Below are 15,683 nucleotides of genomic sequence, written 5' to 3' on the forward strand. Positions count from 1 at the left end.
GTAGTTTTTATATGGGTGCTTGTCAGACATCCGATTAAAAGTGCCTATGTTGTTTAAGCTATGCTAAGGGAAAAAACAGAGTCTGTTTACTGCTATAAAAAGATATCTATTGCCATACTTTTCAAGGGTGTGATGCTATTGGTTTTGTAAAAATGTATTTATTTATACTCAAAAGAGAACGAGGTCCTTCTTGGTGGTGCCAGTGATTGATTAAGAACTTAATCTAATGGGTGGAGTACTCTGCTGATAAAGAGCATGGTTAGCATAAGGTGGTTTGAAGTTTTTGGCCACTGTGTACCATAGTCCTATTACATTGAACATTTGAAAAGCCTACATGCAAAACACATGGGCCCATATGTACAAAATTTCACTTTTGTGATTTCTAAATGGCGAAACCGAAGAAATCGTTATTTGGAAATGGTAAATTGGAATGTTCATGAATTGCGATTACTAATAGGGATTCCTATGTAGTCACTGTTTAGGAAATTGCAAAATTGTTATTTCCCTATAGGAAATCACACTTTCAGAAATATTTTCTCCTGGTGCACAGTGATGATGTCAGAGTAGGACTATTATAAATATAGGGTGTGTCCACAACACAGAAGCCTACGCTGGAAGTAAGGAGTGCCCCGGCATCACCACTGCCACAGATTGCCCCTTCCCAGAAGAATACCATGGCCGCAGAGGATGGGAATAAGGACTCAGAGTCCAGAAAACGCAAAGTTAATTTCACTGAGAAGGAGCTGGAACTCCTAACAGAGGAATGTGTGACCCATGTGGACCAACTTTTAGAAAAGCCTCCTTCTCTGTGCTAGAGAGCCAAAAGGCCTGAAAATGGACCAGCGTCCTGGAGAAGGTAATCTCCCTAGGAGTCCCCAAAAGGACCATCCCTGAGATCTGCAAAAGGTGGTTCGACCTGAGGTGTCATACGAAGGAGAAGCTGACCAGAAGAATGGCAGGGGGATAGGGAACTGGTGGAGGACACCTACTACAACCCCATCCAACTCTCGTCGAGACACTGATAGAGGGGACCCTGGAGCCAGAGAGTGTGGTGGGAGTAGGTGACATCAACTCCTCCAAACCAGCAGGCACCATCCGCGGTAGGCCTCTTCCCTTCACTTACTTAAAAACGCAGAATGTTAGTAGATCAATATAGCACACATATAGCATGATTAGGCCCTTTGAGATGTTTTCCGCATCCTGGCAATGCACCATGGGTTTCATAGTGCACATCACCTGCTTGCTGATCTGTGTTTCCTGAATCTTACCCCAATCATATCCCCACAACATTAACAAGTTACAAACACATGTAACAGAGATACAACACAATTGTGGCCAAACTGTTGTAATTTATTTACAATAACTATTTACATGCATTTACAGAGATCATAGCTCGGACGTGCCTGGACTAATTGCAGCCGAAAGGCCTACTGACACTTGTGTGGTCAAGCAGCACTCAGCACAACCAACCCCTCCACCCATCACCCCAACTTCTACTGGCAGGACAGCAACCATCTCACTGCTGCCAGATTTTGTGGACGGTGATGAGGACCAGTCACAGAGCAAAGACATCATAACATTGGAGACCAGGACACACAGACAGACCAAGTGGCAAAGATCAGCAGTCCGCAATGAGAATATGTCACACAACATGTTGGATAGTGTGCCTTCATATGGTGGATAGAAGAGGTCCATCATCTCCGTACAGCACCTGCAGACAAAACAGATATGGACAGTTAGTACACAGCTGCAACGTGTGTATAAGTCTCCATGCAGAACCTGGAGAAGGGTCAGGACCATTGGCTAGCAGCAATGAAGAGGAAGCACCATTTGCAGAAACAGAGGCACAGGCAGTACCTGTCAAGGTTTGATTACTTCACTCAATCCCTCAACCACCTCGCAATAGCCACAACAATGCTAGCAAGGTGTACTGTGAACATTCAGACTGACATGGGGAACTGCTGCCAGGACATTGCATGTCGGCTTGTGCAAGCGACCACAATCCTAGAGCATATCCACAACCTCTGTGTCCCCAACATCCTGCCCCCACCTGAGAGAGAAGAAGACTCTAGCCTCAGTACCACATCCATTCAGGAGGCATGCACTACCAGGCATTTATGCAGACACACTTCTGGGACTGACAAGTCTCCAGTACCACAGCCCAATGCTGCACACTCAAACCCAGAAAGGAGTGAAGCACTGTACACTCAGAGGAATGAGCTGCTTTTGTTTTGTTTCACAGATATTCCGCTTGTTGTACATATACTAACAATTCTACTTACACTAGGATACAGTCAATCCTTGTGTGTTACAAAGTTGTTGCTACTTGAATTAAAGGTGGTGTCTTGATTATGAACCAAGCATTAGCATCATGTGTGATGTCTCATTATTTGCTATTCTAATTTATCTTATCGCAGAAATAGTTTTTCTGATCTCCGTGTATCGTGCATGTCCCTCTTCTGCATATGTGCCCTCCTGCTGCATCTGGAGTGATGGTAACTCATCATCTGAATTAGTATCTGGCTCTATGGGGGTGTCATGCAGACCCATTCTTATTGCAACATTGTGCATTATAGCCGAAGTCGGTATGACTTTGCAGCGTTTATCTGGTCTGTACAACATTGCCCCACTGGTTTTGTTGAGGCAGCGGAAGTGGAGCTTCAGAATCCCAAAGGTCCGCTCAATGATGGTACATGTTGACTTGTATACCTGGTTGTATTGCCTCTCACTTCTTGTCCTTGGAGTCAGGTACGGTGTGAGTAGCCAGGGCCATAAGGCATATGGACTGTCACCTCTAGAGCATGAGAAGTAAAACCATTAGGTCACATTACACACACCGTGGTGGCCAATGTATACATTGAGTGTGGGAATCTTTTATCAAGTAGGAAACCATTGCCAAGTTCCCACTGTGCCTATTTGCTGTGGATTCCACTGTGACGGAACATGGATGAATCCTGGGTACTGCCTGGAAATCTGGCCACAAGGTTATGATACAAGAGGCATCACACACTGCCTGCACATAAAGTGAGTGTCATGTTTTCCTGTTCCTGTAGATGTATCAAGTTGCAATATGGCCATATGTGTGCCATCTACACAGCCTATGGCTTTGGGGAACTGTGCTACCCTTTAGAACATGAGTTTGGTGTAGTGCAATGTTTGGACGGAATTAGGGAACGAGATCTTGCTCAACATGATATGAAGGAAATGGTGAAAGAACCTGGAAAAGGCACTTTGTGACACCCCTCCACTCCACTGCTATGACTGCCTGATAACTGCCCAATGCTAAGAGGTGTAGGCAATATAATACCTGCACGTGTGGTGGTTTTGTGTTGCTTTAGAGTGTTGAGTCTGTAGCTGAGGTCTTTACTCAGCTATTAAATCAAGTATTACCCGGCTACTCAATCTGTACCTACCAATTATCTCCTTCTTTGTCTGTTCAAACAGGGTGACCCTCTCCCTAAATATCATTTCCTGTCTCTACCTCCTTCTCTGCCTAACCACCAAAATATGTATCCTCCTCACCAAAACATACAGAGCCGCCATTGTTAAAAAGCCTGGTGCATTTTGGGTGCCTTTTTGTAGTTTGCACTTGCTTACCACTGATCTGATTCACCAGTAACAGCATTTCCTAAATGCCCATTTCGCAAATAGGAAATGCTATGTACATGTTGATAAGAAATCGCAAATAGGAATTTCCTATTTGCGATTTCCTATTTTGCGAATCACAAATTGTGTTTTGCAATGCCACATAGGCCTTTTGTACATTGATAAAGGCAGTTTTGCATTACTTAACTGCCTGAAATTGCAATTTGGTCCGTTAGGACATGCAAATTATTTTCGTACATATGGGCATCTAAACAGAATGAGATTGTTTTGTTTACTTTTCAGGGCTTCTTTCTTAAAGTGCCAACACTATTGATTAGAGTGTAATATAAAATTGCAAAATGTCTTTTGTGTGCCATATGCAGAAGTGATCTGTGAAATGGTTAGATAATATTAAATGTAGGCCTTTGTTCATGTAAGGACAAAAACATTGCCCCAGAGGTTCAAGAAATATCTCTGTATCATCATGCACTCTTCGATACCAAGTAAGTCTCAATCTCCTTAAATGTACACCCTCCTTAGTCCCGCCCCTAAGTCACACTGGAAGCGCAACGCCATATCCCACATCAGTTTATGAGTACACATATTTTCATTTTTTCATTTAAAGCCCTGCACATTTTGCACATAAATATGAATATTTGTACAGTTTTCCCTGTCTGATACTTTTTGTCCCTCTAGAGCAAGGACACTGAAAATATGCAATAATAGCATGCCAAAATATGCGACTGGGCCGACAAAATTATGTGGTAAGAAAAAGAAGATTATGCAGCATGCATAGCATATTCTGTGGTGGTATTATTTTACTGTTTTGTCATGTTAACAAACATCAATATTATCTCAACAAAAATGTCATTTCATAATCATGCATTTAATACTATTACAATCAGCAACTGAAAGATGACATGTTAACCTTTACAAATGCACAGCATACCACAAGGCACTTCTTTTTAACAAATTTTGATCCTTCTTAGTGAGAAACATATTTTAGCTGAAATTTTCACATTGTGGAGCAGCCGAAGGATTATATGTAATGGACAGTAAATCCATACTCATGTAGAAAAAGCCAGGGCCACTGAATCATATAATTCCAATGGCCCTGTCTAAAGCTACTATACCTTCTAGTTGGCTTTTTCAGACAACTCTTGTTCTTCCTCCCAACAAACTCACTGTTCCTACTCACCAAAGGCTCCAAAGGGTCACAAGTAATTTACAGCCATTGAGGCTGTCACTGCTAGTGCAACCTTCTATACACCAAGCATATTGTCTTTTGATTCCACGCTAGCAAGGCACGACTGGAAACCTAAGTAGGTTGAAACCGGTGTAGGGTTGCTTTTGCTGCAGTTCAGAATGGACTGTTCCCATGAGGAGCAGGATCGGTACTGATTTGAAGAAGGCGGGCCTTTGTTTAGAGTAGTAGAGGAAAAACCATGGATTGGTATTGTGGCCCGAGTGTTTGACAGCAGCTAACATTCATTCTGATTAATCTTAGCCACTGCTTAATCTTAGTCATGGCAAAGATTTAGTCTGACTCAGCAGCATGATTTTTTGGAAACAATACCTGCTGCCGTTTATCTGACACTGAGCAAGAACAACAACCCTTAAAGAAGTCAACATAAATGAAATACGATGATAGCTGACTTTTTCCACATTTATCTGCTACAACCTCAAACATAACATAGTTGGAATACTTAGGTGTTATGTTGGGTGCCCCTTCAGTCCTGGCTTACACTTACCTATAAAACACATTGTAAATGGCTTAAGATTGAACAGGGTCGAGATCTCACAGATTTAGAGACCTTTGCCGAAGGTGAGCCAAAGGCAAGCCAGTCTGCGCTCATCCGCTCCTGGACCACACCCTGCACCAGGAACCCTGGATCTCCGTCAAGCCATCCCCTGTACAGCATCCATTACAATGCAGTGACCCTCCACCGCTTTAACACCGGACATCTCAGCAACTGCTGCACCACATCCCTCAAGGACACCTACTGACCTTTTTTGTGCAGGAACTGCAACTTCAGTGCCGGCCACAACAAGCAGAAGGTACTCCCCACACCCGGAAACACCAACACCCACCACATCCCCATCAACTACCTCCTCATGAACATCCGCTCCCTCCACAAGCATGCCACTGAACTCTGGGATTTGATGGACACCACCCAACTGGACATCACCTTCTCTACCGAGACCTGGATCAACCCTACCTTGGGACCGGACATCGCCATTGCCATTGCTATCCCGGACGAATACAGCATCTTAAGGAGGGACCGGCCCTCCTGCCCGGATAGAGGACTCGCCATTGTACACAAGTCCTCACTACGTATCTAGGCGAACTCAGAAGATCAGTGCACCACCATGGAACACCTTCACTTCCCTGTCCACACCAATCATAACTCCTCATCTGTGGCACCCTGGTCTACAGACCACCCGGCCCTCACCCAGCATTCATCAATGACATTGTAGACATTGCCACTTCCCAGGCCCTGGCGTCCGACAACTACCTCCTCCTCGGGGTCCTGAATTTCCACCTCGAGGACCGCAACGATCCAAACACCACCGCTCTACTCAACAACATCGCCACCCTCTGCCTCAGACAGCTGATCACCATGCCCACGCACATCGCAGGACATACACTGGACCCTATCTTCACCTCAAGCAACTAAATTACCATTGATACCATCTCCACCCCAGACTGGACTGACCACGGCTGCCCACACTTCACCATCACCGAACCCAGTAGCCGCATCCACACCCCCTGGACTCCCACAGGAAATTAAATTACATAACCAATGAGCCACTCACCACAACTCTTGCCAAATCCTTCACGCCTCCCTCCGATGACGTCAACACTGCGCCATCAACAAGTTCAAAAATTCCCCCTCCAAAGCCCTCAGCATCCCCCGTTGTATGTCCTCTGTGACAAACTTGCCACTTTCCTCCACCGAAAGATCCACAACATCTACGACAGCTTCCTTCCCGAAAACCAACCCAGCACCAGAATTTACGACCTACCCACCCCTGCAGAACCCACGGACCATCCGCACCTGGTCCATGCTCACCACGGAGGAAACGGAAAGCATTATGAACAGCACCCACTCCGGAGCCCCCACGGTCTCTTTCCCACACCACATCTATGTCAGAGCCAGCACATCCATCGCCACCGAGCTCCGGAACACAATAAACCGCTCCATCAACACTGGCACCTTCCCAGAGGACTGGAAACACCCTGAAGTATGCCCCCACCCGAAAAAACCCTCGGCCGACCCATCAGAACTAAAGAACTTCTGGTCCATCTCGCTGCTACCTTACCTAGTCACAGTACTGGAGAAAGCCATCAACACACAACTACGAAATTTCATCAAGGTCAACAACTCTCTGGACAGCTCCCATTCCGGGGTCCTCAGCAACCACAGCATGGAGACAGCTCCTCTAGCAGCCACCGATGACATTTGATCACTTCTAAACCAGGGCCAAACTGTAGCACTCAACCCTCCGACCTCTCAGCGGCCTTAGACACAGTCTCCCACAGCACACTATGCACCAGACTCCACGATGTACGAATACACGGAGCAGCCCTGAAATGGATCCACTCCTTCCTCTCCAGAAGGACTCAGAGGGTCAGGCTCCCTCCCTACACATCTAAACCCAAAGGAGTCAGCTGCGACGTTCCCCAAGGATCCTCTCTGAGTCCAACTCTTTTCAACATATACATGACCCCACTGGCAGCCATCGTCAGAAGCCACAGAATTAACATTGTGTCATATGTCGATGACACACAACTCATCATTTCCCTCACCGAAGACCCGGACACGGCCAAAAGGAATTTCCGCTTGGGAATGGAAGCCGTTGCCACCTGGATATGAGAAAGCTGCCTCAACCTCAACTCTGACAAGACAGACCTCATCATTTTTGACCCGACAGGTAAACTCATTCACCTCTTCCTGCTGGCACACCCTCCACAAACTTTCAAATGGATCCCAGCAGACTGCCACAGAACAGTCACCCAGTCACGAGCAAGCTTGACTACGGCAATGCTCTCTATGTCAGAACCATCATGAGAAACATCAAAAAGCTACAACTCATCCAGAACGCCGCCACCGGACTTGCCCTTAACCTCCCACTCCAAGAACATATCTCCCAGCACCTGAGGATCGCCACTGGCTCCTGATAGAAAAATGAATCACCTTCAAGCTTCTCACCCACACGAACAAAGCCATATACAACGTCGGACCGGCCTACCTGAACCACCGAGGTCTCCTTCCACACCCCCACCAGATCCCTCCTCTGTGCTCAACTGGCTCTGGCTAATATTCCTCACATTCGAAACCCACCGCTGGAGGATGATCCTTCACCTACATTGCAGCAAAGAGCTGGAACAGCATGCCCCTATACCTCAGACAAAACCCATCGCTCACCATCTTCAGGAAGAACCTCAAGATGTGGCTCTTCAAATGAGGCTCTACAACCTCCAGCACCTTGAGACCCTCACATAGACGCTCTTTACAAAATACTGATTGATTGATTGATTGATTGATTGGTACTCAATCATCTCAATGCATTCCCACAGCTGTGAGGCCTGGGAGTCGGACCTAAGCCCATTTTAGGATTGAAGGGAGGCTCTGGTTTCACCATGAATGACGTCATGGCAACACAGTTCAGGCTTATCCAATTACACTACCTCCATCATACATACTGGATGAGATACAGACTGTGGAAACTGGGGTTGGTGCTCTTCTCATGGTTTTGGGCTGCCGGAAGGAGGGAGGGGACTTGTTACATACAGTGAGGAATTGTGGAGCTATGCCCCTTGTGAAGAACTGGGGTGTATTATATGGTGTGGTTGTGCAATCTCACAGTGTAATATACTTACTGACCCCTTTAGGTCCAGCAGGTTTCATTTGTTAAAAACTAAAGCTCAAACCTGGGTAGCATATCTGAGCAGTCAGGCTTATACAAAGGAACAAGTGTTAAGCATATAAACACCACCAAAACAATTGAATAAGAAATACAGGAGAAACTCAAGAAATCAGACACCAATTTATTAAAATAGATAGCATTTTTATGTATTTTAGGCACCAAAACAGAAAAGATCCACTAGAGCGTTCCGGAGACATAGAATGTTCAAGATATAGTTAATATGCACCTTTTACTTAACCATGAACAAGCATTGACAAATTCAACTAATTTGCCACAGAACTTTTTCATGAAAAAACATAGGTAAGTAGTGAATGTGGTTGCTTTTAGTTACTTTAGGGACCAACTCCAGCAATGAGCCATTCAGGGGGACCAGCAGGTCCACAGTATGAGTTACCTCGGAGGACGTAGCAGTGTCCAGTACATTCCAGGCCCTTTTAGCCCTTTGCTATAGGTTCCTATTGAAATAGTCCTGATTCAGGGGGTACAGGGCACTAAAGATGCCCACGGATGCTGTAAATGCAATGCAGGTGACAGGGATCTTTCTGACACCTAGTATTGTGGTCACAGCAGAATCCTTCCCAGGATGATAACTCTCCTTCTGTGTGACAAAGCTGCACTCCGACGAACTCTCCAAGCAAACTTTGGTGTAACTCTGAGCATTCTGCCCTGGTCTCTGGTGCTTCACGTTGATGAGAGGCGGTGTCTAGAAGATTTGGGCTACTAACTTGCTCCAGGGTCCTGCTTCAGATGTTGTGGCTCTGTGCTGTGAACAGGAGGTCAGTCCAATGACCTTTGCAGTCTCTTGCTTTAGCTGGTCTCCGAAGGCAACTTCTCCATGAGCAGGATACAGCAAGCATAGTCCCATCTCCTTTGCTAGCCACCAGGCTCAGCAGGTGTAGTCCGTACCAGTGCAGCCTCTCTTTGCCAGTTCCTCAGTGTAGCAGGACAGCCCTTCTTCCATCCTGTTGTCCAGTTCATGGAGATCTGAGTTCTGGGTGCCAGGGATCTCCTTTTTATGCCCAGAAAATGCCCTCAGGGTAGACGCAGTCAGTAGCCCATTGGCTCCTATGTTCCCTCCCTCCTGATGACCACTTCCTGTGAAGTGTGGCATCTGGCTATCGCAGGATGAATCATTCTAAGCACTCTCAAGTGGCAGACCCCTCTCTCGGCATCCAGAACTCTATAGCCCAACCCAAGGGTGTGGCTGCCAAGGTGCTACCAGACCCTGTAAAACCAGTTTGGCAACTCGTTTCCTTTTCCCTGCCCTTAGTGCCAACCTGTCTACCTTAACAATAGAGAGGCCCCTATTGTAAGTGCTTCCCAATTTAATTCAAAGGCGAGTTCACCTTTGAAGCTCGCATTTGGGGCCAACACCCATGTGGCTTCCTGCAAGACAGAGGTAACACTTCTCTCCCATGCAGGCTTCTATTATTTCCTACCCTGTGAGTCATTTGCACGTTTACCCAAGAGGGCAGAAAGCTGTCTGCAGATCCCTTGTCCAACTGTAAATAGGCACTGGAAACTTTGAGCAAATAAAATGGCAAACTCTAAAGTTGTACTTCGCATACCAGTGACAGATTTAATTTCATCATGAAATCGGATTTAATGCACTGATTCTTTTGATACCTTGCAGCACCAACTTTATTAGTCCTATTCAGGTGACAGCAGCGCTGAGGTGTCAGCCTGTAACTCTGTACTTGCCAATGGGGCTATTAACCTTTCCACAGTAAAAATTACAATTTGGGGTTGTCACTATTGGAACATGATAAAGTGGATGTTCCATCTTTTAATAGAGTCTTCAGTGGCAGATTGGGAGCCATGTTTTACCTTGTCATACTTGTGGTGGCACAACTAGTGCTACAATCCATGAGAGACACTTCAAGCTACAGGCCCTAGATATCCCTGGTATCATATACTTGGGACTGACAAGTATGTTGAGCCATAACAATTGGGAATATGCCAATTAAACATATACATTTTAAGGGTCAGAGCACATGTACCATTTTAAGAGTCAAAGCAGGGTTCAGGTCATTTCAGAGCCCTCTTCTGGGAAGGGTTACCTTGCACAATGGGGGATGTGTTGAGCTGACACCTCATAAGGGACACAAAGTTGGCTCTATTCCACATACGAATACGTCTGGGTAGTAACAGATATAAGATGTCTCTGCTGTTGATTGCCCTGAGTGTAGCCAAAAGAAGTAATGTGAGACATTGGAGAGATGAAGCACCCCTTACTCTGGAGGGGTGGAAAACATGGTTGGAGCACTATATCAATCTGGAGGGCATGGTATATACAACCAGAGGCTGCCCCCCCCAAACAAATCTGAAGATCTGGGGAGATTTGGGACAGTATAAATGGATCCTGGTGGAACCCAGCGGTATTTGAGAGAGGTCCTTAGCTGCGGAAATTAGAGCCACATTCTGTGCCAGCTCAGGGAATGGGCTTAGGCAATAAGAGAGCGAGACTAGGTGCCTTGACTATTGCATAGAATTATTGAAATGCTTTCCAAAAGGAGATTGAACAGGGTGGTATCATCCCACTGGGTGCAGGTTTTCTATTATTTTCACCAATAAAGCAACATATTTTTGTCAATTATTTTTAGGACACATCTTTTCTGTTGGACAACATTTATTCCACAGTATTACTGAACCACACCAGTTGGTGCTGTGAAAATAAAGTCATAGACCAGGGAGCAGCGGTGGTACCTCCATGACTACTTGACCACCAAAATATCCATTCACATATTAAGCGTTATTAAGAAACCATTTTGGTTCTAAGATTGACTTAATACTCATGTTCGTGGCCTAATAATATCTCATAGAGCGGCCCATTATACCCCAATTTAGTCACGTAATATCGTTAAAGCACACCAGATGTGTTCCAGGATTCATGTAAATTGTGTTCTTTTTCACATCGTAGCTGTGTTCTCAGTTCTCTTTTATTGGGCTATTGAGCTTGACATACTTATTGAATATTGCTCGTGAAAACACATCTGATGCCCTTTCTGGATTACTTGTTTGTGGTACCAACCTACTGATTAAATTTAGGCATTTAAGACCAAAGTAGTTCCAGAGGTGCAAGAACAAATAGTCACAGGCTTTGGAATCTTTGTTGCTTCAACTGGACTTAGACTTAATTTTGTTACGTTTCCACATTTTCCTAACTGGTCTCTCCCCATTGCTTGATCTTCTTCCCCCATGTTGGTCTGGAAATAAATTTCAATATTTTCTATAACTAATGGGCTATCCTGTAGAGTGATAGTATTAGCGAAGTTTCACATGCGTTCTGAAATTTCATCTCTTGTTAACACTGAAGGGTGAATTACCACTATCTGCTTAGATACTGAAAGCTCATCATACATGTAGCTCACCAGTTTCTCTTGGTAAATGCTTTGAGAGAGAGGGCTTGCCGCCTTACCTATTGAAGTCGTATTATTGACAAGCAACTGAGGTTTGGAATTGGGCCTAATTTGGGAAGATGTTCTTGTATCTTTTTTTATTATACAATTAATTGGTTTCTTGCTAGTGCGTTGGATTTGATTTGCAGATAGTTGTATTAAACCGTGGCTGGGTTTGCAACTCAAGATGGCTTGGAAAACGTAGGATAATTTGCAGGATGACTTTATATTTTTTTAAACATTACTTTCCCAATTGTTTTGAATTTGCAAATTCCTATTTCGTAATTGTTTTCCTATTTGTTTATATAAATAACTGTACTAAAGTTCTCTTTGCCTAACAAACTTGTTTTCAACCATAGATAGGTCCTCAGCTGCAGTTGCATTGTCACCTAAGGGTGATACATCATGTAATTCTTCCTCCCCTCCTATGAGCAGCTTTGCAATGTCATTGGGTGATGCCATTTTAATCACTACTTCCAATTCCCTATTATGCTCTTTAGTCTCAGTATGGATGAGTGCTGTCACGCGGGATATGTTTGTTCGCATTGTTACTGATTTGTGAGGATTTGATTTTGATTTTGAACTGAGGGCTTGTAGTCAATGTATTTTTTTCCAATCCACAACAAGACACTGTAGAACTGTTGGTATGTTGGCTATTCTATGAGTAAGAGGGATATGTGCATGAGTTCTTGGTATTGTCAATCTCTTTTGAGCCCATTTTGATCAGAAAATGTTGGTTGTTTTTTTAGTATCAATTGATACTATTGATTCATACATTTTTTACTGAACAATAGATTGATTTTCCTAAATGAGCGCTTAGACTGCCGTAATCATAATTATAACATTTAGAGCAGCCATCATTTCAAATCAGTTTGTCAATGGTTCTGATTATTTTGGTTGCTGCTTATTCTTTCTAGAAGAAATTGTAAAAAGCCATCATGCAGACATGGTCTGCACAGCTGATCTTTAGAGAGGTTGCAAATAGATCCTCACCAGAAATCTCATAGTGGCTTAAATCATATTGGTGCTCGTTACGAGTCCAGCGAGGAAGACTGCCGACCGCCGTGCTGACCTCAGACCGCCATATTATGACTGCTGGTGGCTTTCCGCCATTTTCGAGGTGAAAAACCACCAGCAGTCGTACTGGCGATCGGCGGTCCTGTGGCGGTTGCACTGCCAACACTGCCATGCCAACAAAACACTGCCCACTGTATTTCAATTCGAAAAACGGTGTGGCGGTGTTGTGTTGGTGGGGTGCTGGCAGCGGTGCAAGCACCAGGACCCGTTCCCTCCCAGACAACCACCTCGACGACCAAGTAATGTGACTGTCCAAAAGGGGAGGGGGAAAGGGGAGTGTTGTGTGTGTGCACATGTGTGAGAGTGAGTGTGTGTATGGATTCGGGGGGGAAGGTGGTGTTGTGTGTGTGCATGCGCATGCGAATGTTAGGTTGTGAGTGTTAGTGAGTGTCAGTGTGTGCGTCTGGGTGCGTCTGTGTCAGTGTGTGGAAGTGTGTGCATTTGGGTGCGTGAGTGTATGTGGGAGTTGGGGGGCATACTGCTGTGAGCAGGGGGCTAGGGGTGAAAATGTTGTAAGGGAGGAGGGCTGGGGGTTGGGGGCTCTTGGATGTACGGGGGTGGGGGAGTCATCTACCAGCGACAGGAATGCAAATTCCTGTCACTGGTAGCCTTTCCACCAGGGTTTTTGTGGTGGTGCTACTGCCATGAAAACCCTGGTGGAAAAGGGATGACTCGTACTGCCACTGGCGGTGTTAGGTGGACCGTCGGATCGGAGATGTTTATCTCTGACCCGGCAGTCTGACTGCCTCGGTAGTAGGTGTGTGAAAGTGGCGGTTTGTCACAGGCCAAACCGCCACACTGATATTATGGCGGTCCACACCCCCAGCCTGTCGCCGGTGAGACTGCCACCGTGAGTCTGGCTGTCTGAAGACTGCCAGACTCTTAATGAGGGCCATTATCCTGTTTATTTACTGAGTAAACTTAAAGGGGAGTTGCCTGTTATCATGTGTACCAAGCAAACCTCTTGCCTCAGGGAAGGCAATACTGTGGTTATTTTAAATTGCTGTTCACCTTGGAGTTTGTCTTCTGATGACTCAAGCTTAGTGACCGTGTGGGTAATTCCTGTAATTTGCATTAAGCTTGATGAAGTAGTGCATTCACAGATGTGTTTACTTTTCCTTTTGTGTTTGGTTTTGGCCCTTGATTTTGAGTAGTCACATTGTTTTGTAAAGTCTCCCCCCCTTATGTGGTTTTGTAGTAAGCTTGAGCAGAAGAATATTGGATTGATCTGCTTCTCACAATTTGGTCATATTGATTAAAAATGTTGTGTCTGGAGATGAGGCAATATCTCTTGTGCATGTGCCATGTGTTAACCAAATGAGTGTGAGGAGACTGCCTCAATGCAGTGCAACATAGTATGTCCTCTGTCCGCTCATTTTTGCTAGTAATGGTTCTTTCACTTTATGAGCATCAATGAGGATCACTGAAGGGCAGCAAATTTGGACCCTTTTGGTGTGGGTTACAGATAACAGTTTTGCCCCATACTTTTGGTGTCGCTCTGTTGATCCAGACCCTTTTGTCATGTTAAATGTACTTAGTTTGGATTCAACGTGGAGTCAATGTAGATTCCTTAGAGATTAGCCACATTCTTGTGCTCACCTGACCTCCCTCCACGGCCCTCATCTCGTTGTCCGCACCACTCCCAGCACACCATCTATCATGTTATCAGACCCCAACCCTATTTGACTCCTCAACCAAGGAAAGGAGAAGAGAAGGCCGTCAGTGACTGGTGCAGCTTAGATAGGTGGGTATGCAAAGCAGCAGGGGCACAGAGGTACAAGGGCACAAAGACCACCCTAGAGGTAGCGCATAGGCATGCTGAGCGCATCTACAGTGATCCCCCTATGCTGAGACCCCCATGCAGTTTATCAAAGGTCCAAATAATTGGCAGCTCAGCGTTTTCAGCGATGGTGATTCCAGGGTCTGCAAAGTGCTGCAAAGTGCCTCCAGATGACGCTGGACCTCTCAGCCCACTGAAATTCGGGTGACTCTCAGGCCAGACAGAGCATGACCCCTGACAGAGCTCCCACAGGGCCCGGCAAGCGCTCCTCTCCTCCAGAGACTAGCGCGATGGCTCCTCTCTGCACTCATGAGTCTATTGCAAAGGTGAAAGTACTGCTGCATTCAGTATGGAACCAGAATATGGTCTGACATACAGATCTAGTAGTTTTAAATAACCTTTACAAAAACAATGCCCCAGTAGAGCTGATCATAGAAAGTCTACACTCAATGTGATGATTTTTTTCGTGAAGAATATTTATGACAAGATATTTGGGTCAGGCATTATGTTTCTATGTAATGGTCTGAGATGCACCCCAACTGATATATGTAAAACCTATACGATTGAATGAAATATGACCCAATTAACGCTTTTATTCTTCTGGGGAGACAGCACCTCTTCCTCTTAACCACCCACCTCATGGTAATTCTGTCAATCAAATTCTGTCTGGTTGTTCGGCAAACTCCATGTGATTAAAAAAAGCGCTATTCTTATAAAATGTAATAAGTAGTGTCACTGGAATTATGCGGTTCTGCGGCCGCTCCGTTTTCCGAACACTTAAGGATTTGCCACATTTGCTACTTTATCGATCATCTAGTGTTTAATTTGCAGACTTTACCAAACAATTTTTGTTTCTACCTAAAACTGATCAAACGTTACTTAAAAACGCAGCGACGTGTTGCAGCGCTGTG

At 45.1% G+C, this 15,683-nt stretch overlaps 1 protein-coding gene across 1 annotated transcript in view; it reads right to left on the bottom strand.

Annotated features, from left to right (window-relative positions):
- Positions 1-1,377: 1,377 nt before the first annotated feature.
- LOC138258582 (putative nuclease HARBI1) overlaps positions 1,378-15,683 on the bottom strand; it is a 98,769-nt gene continuing 84,463 nt past the window's right edge. The window contains exon 3 of the mRNA XM_069205943.1: positions 1,378-1,711. Within this exon, the coding sequence (XP_069062044.1) occupies positions 1,695-1,711 (17 nt within the window). The 3' untranslated portion in view covers positions 1,378-1,694. The remainder of the gene's footprint in view (positions 1,712-15,683) is intronic.

This window comes from Pleurodeles waltl, chromosome 9, assembly GCF_031143425.1.
Source record: "Pleurodeles waltl isolate 20211129_DDA chromosome 9, aPleWal1.hap1.20221129, whole genome shotgun sequence".
NCBI classification, from domain to species: Eukaryota; Metazoa; Chordata; class Amphibia; order Caudata; family Salamandridae; genus Pleurodeles; species Pleurodeles waltl.